Source organism: Aspergillus piperis (assembly GCF_003184755.1).
Source record: "Aspergillus piperis CBS 112811 unplaced genomic scaffold BO85scaffold_4, whole genome shotgun sequence".
NCBI classification, from domain to species: Eukaryota; Fungi; Ascomycota; class Eurotiomycetes; order Eurotiales; family Aspergillaceae; genus Aspergillus; species Aspergillus piperis.
In genome coordinates, this window is record NW_020291594.1 from 257,907 (window position 1) to 265,510 (window position 7,604).

General features: G+C 47.7%; 3 protein-coding genes across 3 annotated transcripts; 1 reads left to right on the forward strand and 2 right to left on the reverse strand.

Annotated features, from left to right (window-relative positions):
* Window positions 1–366: 366 nt before the first annotated feature.
* Window positions 367–2,278, forward strand: BO85DRAFT_508814 (MOSC domain-containing protein; the record flags this gene model as incomplete). The annotated part of the gene is made up of 1 exon (XM_025664477.1): window positions 367–2,278. The coding sequence occupies exon 1, from the start codon at window positions 581–583 to the stop codon at window positions 2,276–2,278; it is 1,698 nt and encodes a 565-aa protein (XP_025518054.1). The 5' UTR covers window positions 367–580.
* Window positions 2,279–2,330: 52 nt separating this feature from the next.
* BO85DRAFT_517724 (arylamine N-acetyltransferase family protein) lies at window positions 2,331–3,517 on the reverse strand. Its single transcript, XM_025664928.1, has 2 exons — window positions 3,102–3,517; window positions 2,331–3,047 (listed from the first exon to the last, which is right to left on the reverse strand). The coding sequence occupies exons 1-2, from the start codon at window positions 3,470–3,472 to the stop codon at window positions 2,471–2,473; spliced, it is 948 nt and encodes a 315-aa protein (XP_025518055.1). The 5' UTR covers window positions 3,473–3,517; the 3' UTR covers window positions 2,331–2,470.
* Window positions 3,518–5,727: 2,210 nt separating this feature from the next.
* On the reverse strand, window positions 5,728–6,048 carry BO85DRAFT_485294 (uncharacterized protein; the record flags this gene model as incomplete). Its single annotated transcript, XM_025663318.1, has 1 exon — window positions 5,728–6,048. One exon carries the CDS (start codon window positions 6,046–6,048, stop codon window positions 5,728–5,730), a length of 321 nt encoding a protein of 106 aa, XP_025518056.1.
* Window positions 6,049–7,604: the final 1,556 nt, after the last annotated feature.

Consider the following 7,604-nt stretch of genomic DNA (forward strand, 5'->3'; position numbering starts at 1 on the left):
GCCAACAACAACCAAAGTAAACCCGTCTACCCCCGCCTCAACCACCATCCTCTCAGACAGCGCCGGCACCACCAAACGCGAGGCCCAGTGAGTCGTTGGCCAAAGATCTCATTTGACAAGGGAGGAACTCGATATGCTATGCATCATGTCCGATTTTGTGGATTGTGTGGCAGACGCTTTCTCTGGCTTTTATTACACTTGAGCGAACGCCGCTTGAAGAAGCAAGCCCAAGACATACATTAGGCTATCAGTGCAAGTAACGTGACTGATTGCTAACCAGTGATATGATTGACAAATCTTCCCTGAGCATAATAATCACAGTTGCCATATTGCTCTACCATAGTCAACAGAGCCGGGGTGTGAGGAGGAAATCAAAAAACAAACCAGGGTTGGAGGAGTGGGTCCCTCACTAGATAACTTCCTATTCGGGTGAACGGGAACGACAGCCACGGATCACTAACTTGCTTGGTCTGATCCGGAGAGTCATACTATAAATGCAGCCCTAGGCTCATTTTCCAGCAAAAATGCACGAACGGTGAATAAGACCTCCTCCAACATCTGCAGATATAATATTACAAGAATGACCCGCATTGATTTCAACTCAGCATCACCCGCTATCCCCATCCCTCCCCCAACGACCCTCCAAGAAATCCGCACCTCCAAACTCCGCTCCTTTGGTCCCGTCCTCTCCGGCATCGACAAGCAAACCCGCCCTGGCCGCCTCTATGTCTCCACTACCGGCCTAGAAGATGACGAACACGATCTGACCTTCCACGGGGGCATCGACAAAGCCATTCATCAGTACTGCGCAGACCACTATTCCTTTTGGGCCGATCGCTTTCCTGAGGCTCGCACACGCTTCGTACCCGGCGGCTTTGGCGAGAACCTCGTTGCCGATGGCTGGAATGAGCAGACTGTATGTATCGGTGATAGGGTGCGCATCGGGCCACCGGGCTCCCTGAGCACTGGCGGTCGCAACGGTTGTGTGCTGGAGGTCAGCCTGCCGCGCCAACCGTGCTTCAAGCTAAACCAGCGCTTCGGGATCAAGAACTTCGCTCCGCTCACTCACCAGGAGGCTAAGACGGGATGGTATTACCGTGTCATAGAGGAAGGGTGGATACAAGGAGGGTTGGAGATCAGCGTTATTCGTCGAAGTCATCCGCGATGGTCGATCGCCCGTTTGCACCATTACGTCCACCGCGACAAGACAGACTTAGCGGTGACGCAGCATCTTATGGCAATGGATGTCCTTGGTGATGAGTGCAGGGATGTATTTATCGAGCGCTGGAGAGCACATCAGGAGAAGGAGGCCGCAGCTAAGCGTCCACCCGAGACTTGGAGACAGTTCAGGGTTGCTAGTCATACCGCGGAGACTCCTCGTATCGTGCGGCTGGAGTTGGAGGCAGTTCACCGAAGTACTTCCGCACCTGGTGCGATCCTTCGTGGAAGTCATGCCCAGCTCAAGCTTCCTAGTGGGTTACGACGCGCCTATTCCATCGTTCAAGGCGACACGGATCGGTTTACACTGGGGGTGGCCCTGGAAGAGCGCAGCCGCGGCGGGTCGAGCTATATCCACAAAACACTCAAACGGGGGGACACGGTATTAGTAGGGTCTGGGATAGGGCAGGGCTTAGCCATCGACAAGATGGCCTCTCATCACATCTTTATCGCGGGTGGGATAGGAATAACCGCCCTTCTCGCCATGATGAAACGACTGAAGGACACAAATCAAGACTATTCCCTACATTATGCGGTACGGAGCGCTACTGACGTCGCCTTTCAATCGCTGCTGGCGAACCTGCAGCCGCATGTCACCACCTACGATAAATCGCAGGGCCAACGAATGGACATTGCTGAGATCCTACGAAATCGCATCTGGAACAGCCATGTTTACGTGTGTGGGCCGCAGCGCATGATCGACGCCGTGGTAAAGACGGCCACCGCTGTGGATATGTCTCCTGATGAGGTGCATTATGAGGCATTCAATGGTGATGATGCCGCTGGCGACCCCTTCACTGTGGATGTCGTTGGTTCAGGTCGAAAGTCAGAGGGACTCCAGGTGGGGGCTGAGCAGTCGCTTCTTGAGGTTGTGCGAGATGCGGGCTTCGAGATTGGGAGTTCTTGTGAGGCGGGAAATTGTGGGGCTTGCAGGGTTTCTGTTCGCTGTGGGAGGGTGTTGCATCGGGGGACTGCCTTGAGGGAAGCAGAACAGAAATCAGAGATGTTGGCTTGCGTTTCTCGGGGTGTTGGGCATATTGTTGTTGAGGTTGCTGAATAGATGACTGCTGGTTGGAGCTGGGTTTGATGGCTGAGTTCTCACGAATATCTTTGAAGAGACGGTAAGTTGTCTATGAACTGCATGCTATTGCATAACTCAACGATTTGAATCATAGACCACTCAGTCTTCTGATCACAAAATCGTGCGTCAATGGATATATAGCCCAATTTTCCCTTCTACTACGGACATACCCTAGACGGGCAAAGCCGACACCCTCCCACAGATACCTCTTCTCTCCTCCTCCGTAAGATCCACCCCAAAAACATCCCGCAGAACCTCCACACGTTCACTCTCAGTATTACAGACCCGAACCAACTCATTCTTCCCTCCTCGATTCTCCTTCAACTTATCTTGATCCAGAATCACTTTTCCATAGACCTCCCCATCAGCGCGTTGCAGAAACCTAATGACCAACAACCGCTGCGTCAGGAACGAGGTCGGGTTCTGACTCGTGTAAAAGTTCATGATCTCGAAATCACGCGGGAAAAATTCGAGTTCATGAAAGGCATAACCCACGCGCCAGGCTTGTTCGCTGCCGTTGCGGAATTGGTAGGTCCAGGCATTAGTACTAGGATTGTTGGCAGAGTGTGACCGCTCCCCCGAAAATTCCTCATTCTTCTGGAGGCGGATTTCCTGTGTGCCGATATTGGGGATGCTGGTGGGAGTGTGGACCAGGGGTAATGGGGTGGTTGGTCCGTCGCCGCCGTAGCCGACGTCAAGCATGTATTTGGAGTTGTCTGCGAGAGTAACGATGTTCACGGCGTGTTCCCTAGAAAATTATATGCTAAGCCTCAATCTGGTATATGGAAGCGGGGTTACTTACCATCCTGACCAACCCGGTTTAGGATTGTTTGCGTCACGAAAGAGACGAGCGCCGGTGAGGTACACGTCGAACCCTAACTGCCTCAATACATGGTATAAGAGAATATTATTCTCCATGCAGTATCCCCCTCGCTTTCTTGTCACGAGTTTGTGGAAGATGTCGTTGATATGAAGCGATATGGAAGGTGTTGGGCTGTAGTGAAGGGCAGTGTTGTCATACGGGATGTGGGAGACATGATAGACCTGAGTAGTTGCTAAGAATTCTCGGTCGAGCTTGGGGTTCTGCTCGCGCCGAAATCGTGAGGGTAATTCAATGCGCTCGAAATACCCATCGAGGTGATGAAATGTGAAACTCGCGCTAAGTTCAGACATTGGTGTGTAAGAATTTGATACCCGTTCGGTTTCTCTATACAGTTGCAAGCATGGCGAGTGTGGTGCGGCAAAGCTATCACATATTAATACTTTAGAGTTGGCTGAATAGCATGCAGATAATGATAGATTGAGTAGGTCCAGCCGAGTGGAACGCTTATCAACCTGACCCCGCCTAAGGATGCTAGCTGTCAGCAAATCAGTCCGTGCTTTTGGTTCTCAGCCGACCACAAAGGCTTCACAACTTTTATCCTACTTGAAATGACTTCGATACTAAATTCCGTGCGTCAGTCTGGCAGAAAAACCTACCCAATTCATGATGAAGGTCCATTGCCCATGAGCGTTACGTATACATTCATGAGGGCCTTGATCTGGCTGCGCCATGCGTACTGCCGCTCAGTGATTTTAGAAGGGCCTCGAAAAGCAATTACACGCTATACAAGACCACCGTCTCTAAGTGGCTCAGGTTAAGTTTCAAACAGCGACAAGATACCTTGGCCGAGTAACTCTACCCCGAACCCTTAAAGCCCCATCTATCCCATATTATACTTGCATAACACCGTAAATGAACACAAAAGCATGGAACACATCCAGAAGTGTGCCCTCAAAGACTAGGTTGTAGGGCAGATATGGTGTCGGGCAAGGTTGCGGATTATTTGCAATTAAAGACACTTCAATGAGAGGTTATGTTCTTCGTCGGTTATTGTGGAGTGGACGCCTAGTTTCAACACAATATGTTGTACTGTCCTATGATAACTTTGCTTTAGCTGATAATGGACCGGCTTTAAGCGATCATTCATGCGTATTTCCGTCCATATAGCAGATATGAACGTGGATCCACCTTTTGGCATAGTTGTTCTCCTATCAAACTTATCCCATGGAAACTGATAGGCTCGGAAGTCTACAGTTGCACCGCTCCGAGCAACCTTCATAGATTGCTCCCCAAACGCAGCAATCTACGAGAAAGTCGGCTCAGCCACCTGTTCAAGCGGGCAAGACATGTAAGCCGTGTAACCAGAAGCACACAAAATGCTCTATACAAATAACATACAAAGAGATAATGCTGACTGCATTCTCCGCAAGACCAGGCAGGGCACGTATCTTACTATGTAACTACTGCAGCTGTGCATAACCAGCAACTCGAAAATACACGAGCCATGATATTAATAAACCCCAATCGACATCATTCTATTCCCCCGATGGCGGCAAGATCACCAGTTTAACATTTCAAAAGCTCCCTGTAGGTTCCGATGACCCAGATACATCGTATTGAAATATTAAGTCTTGTCCTGACACTTTCTGAATAGCAACAAAGGTGCCAGGCAAGATAATGGACAAGTGCTCGATTATTGACCTGAGTTGACCATTCCCGTTGGCTATGTGGTGCTTGGCGATATTGATAGAATTCTCATCCGGGACCTACCTTTCAAGCAAAGGAATACCAGGCAGAAGGCGTAGAATCCCTACATTTACCATACCTACTGAGTAAGGGCTTGAAATTCCCGCGTATGAAGGAGGCGTTTAAATGTCCTGATGAAGCCGACCTGAACACCCTCCTGCCTGTCTTTCTAGAACGCGTATGTCTTGCCCACCCATGCGTGAATTATCAAGAGATTCTCTAGCCGCCAGATGTGATTACGACAGCGCTGGAGTCAATAAAACTGAGGTCGAAGGAATGATCACTTCAGTAGTGCTAATGTGGGGGTGGCTAGGTGGGGGTTTTGGGATTAGATGAAGAACTAGTATGGTCAAGCCCATGTCTAAATATGGTGGAAGACGGGAAGGGAGAGGCCATATTTCTATGGTTCGTTCTGGTCCTTGGTTGGGGGTATACTGCATAACTACCTAGAATGTCAATCCGTATCGGCTCCGAGAGTATGAATGATCAGAAAGTGACGAGGAGAAGTGCACCCAAATTAACAAGAGGGACCTCATCTCATTGACTAGAGTAAACCAAATAGATTTGAAGATGATATAAGCATCTTATACTAGGTTACAGTTGCCTCTGCATTCGCATATAAGTGCAGGGAAAATAACCCTCTAATTGAGGAGGAAAAACCTGTACTGAGGCTTGCAAAGGTTGAAGAAATCATGATTATACTTAGAGAGACATGTTTTAGAAATAAAGACCTCCTACCAGCTTGCTTTTCCGGGCTAGTCAGAATATTTCTTCAGCTTCTGCAGGAAACTTGTTAGCGTTTCAAAGATGCCTCCAGGAGAAAGTGCCTGCTAGTAAAGTCTGACAATAGTACATACTTTCAATCCGAAAAGAACTCTACCCACCTTCCTTTCCCATTAACGGGTATGTACTTGTCGATAGGCGTGTCTAGGTTGCCTTGGATCTTGGGAGCGTTTTTAAAATCGGTTTCAAAGTCTACTCTACCAATATGGCCATCGAAGAATTGTGTGCCGGAGAGTTGGCTTATATCATCGTAATTCAATGTTGCTGATGTCTTTCCGAAATTCGGAATCGGTACATTGAGAGTAATATCGCATCTGGAAAATGTACCGTCAACATTGAATTCTGCATCTGCTAGATTTGGAGCCGTCCATCTGAAGGTTCCTTGAGAAGTGGGCATGATGACTCGCACTTGGGGGACAGTGTAGGTAAAGTGAAGTTCAATCTTGAATCGCGATGTGGTAGATTTGGTGAATGGAAGGAACATTAGAAACAAATGTTGGTTCCGAACCTCAGGATATATCACGGCCCTTTTATATGTAGGGAGGTACAGCTGGTACTATTATGTCGTTTCCTGTAGAGTGTAAAATAAGGGTTCAATTCATTCTACCAAAAGTAAAAGTAGACCAATGACAGGGCTTGAGTGGGGTGCGAAGGTCTCCACTACCCAGTGCATGACGTTGCTACTAACCGCTTCGAAAAATGACACTGGCGGATTCAAGAGGGCAAGAGTTTATTTACCTTCTATTATGTGGCCTACGCCAAACAATCAAGTAGATACGGCATATTTCTCCCAATTTTATTAATATTTATTTGCAAACGGCGGACGGTATGCAATATGAATTGATCTATCTAGACCGCAAAAAAGACCGCTTTCGAGCCTGTACACGCCATCACAAAGCACATTGTTGAGGCTAGAACAGCGAGATTGTTATTAGTCGATGATTCATTAGCTCAGTTCATTGGACCGAGGTTATAGTTTCTATGCCGTTTGCAGATAAACTTCAATTAGTGACAGCTATCACGTGCCGGAGCCGGGAGCTTTTGCGCAGAATATCTAGAAAGCGCACGATATAGCATTCGGCGACTTCCTTGACTTGGGAATACACCATAGAGAATGAATGCTAGGGGCTAAGATATATTCCTATTGATCTCATGGATTAGTCTACTTTTAGCGAGCGTCGGTATCTCTTCTGGACCATATAGGTCTTTATACGGAGGTCATACTATCGGTCGAATGCAGATTATTAGCATAGAGTTTCCTAGTTCATTCGATCTTTTAATGGGTGCTACTCGAGTTCCATTTCGTAAAACCTATGTTTACTCAATTATTATATAATTATACAACTATCTCCATCTAGTATTGTTGCTAAGGTTTTGACTATAAAGCTTATAGCTGCCATACCTTGAAGTTCAAATTCATTCGGCCCCTTCCATACCGCATCATATGCGGGGTCAGTGTCCCGTGGTGAAGCTTTTGCTGGAATGCGGAGCTGGGATTCGTACCCCATGTCATCATGTACTACTTGGAATTGCACTGCACTGTGCTCCGTAGGATCGAGGCACTCGTCCATTATGGCGCCACCGGACGGATTTGGAGAGTCCCACGGAAAGTCGTTCTATGGCCCTAGACAGTTGGGGTATCCTTGTTTGATCGCCCATAATACCCTCTGACGAAGTAATGGCCCCCTGGGACAGTTCGTTTTGAGTGACTGGGAAGCGAATACTCATGAGTTAATTTGGTCAATTAGAGATTATAGAGACATTGGTGAATACATTGTCACCTATAGTAATTTCATATAAACTTTGGCGGTTTTGTGAAAAGTGTAGCTGCTCATTCTGGGAAATATGATTTATCAACATAGAACCTAAATCTCGGAAGCGATTAGTTTGTATTGACGCTGACATGGTCGGTAACAAGGCAAAAAGAATCTTAGAAGGTTCATAAACAGACAA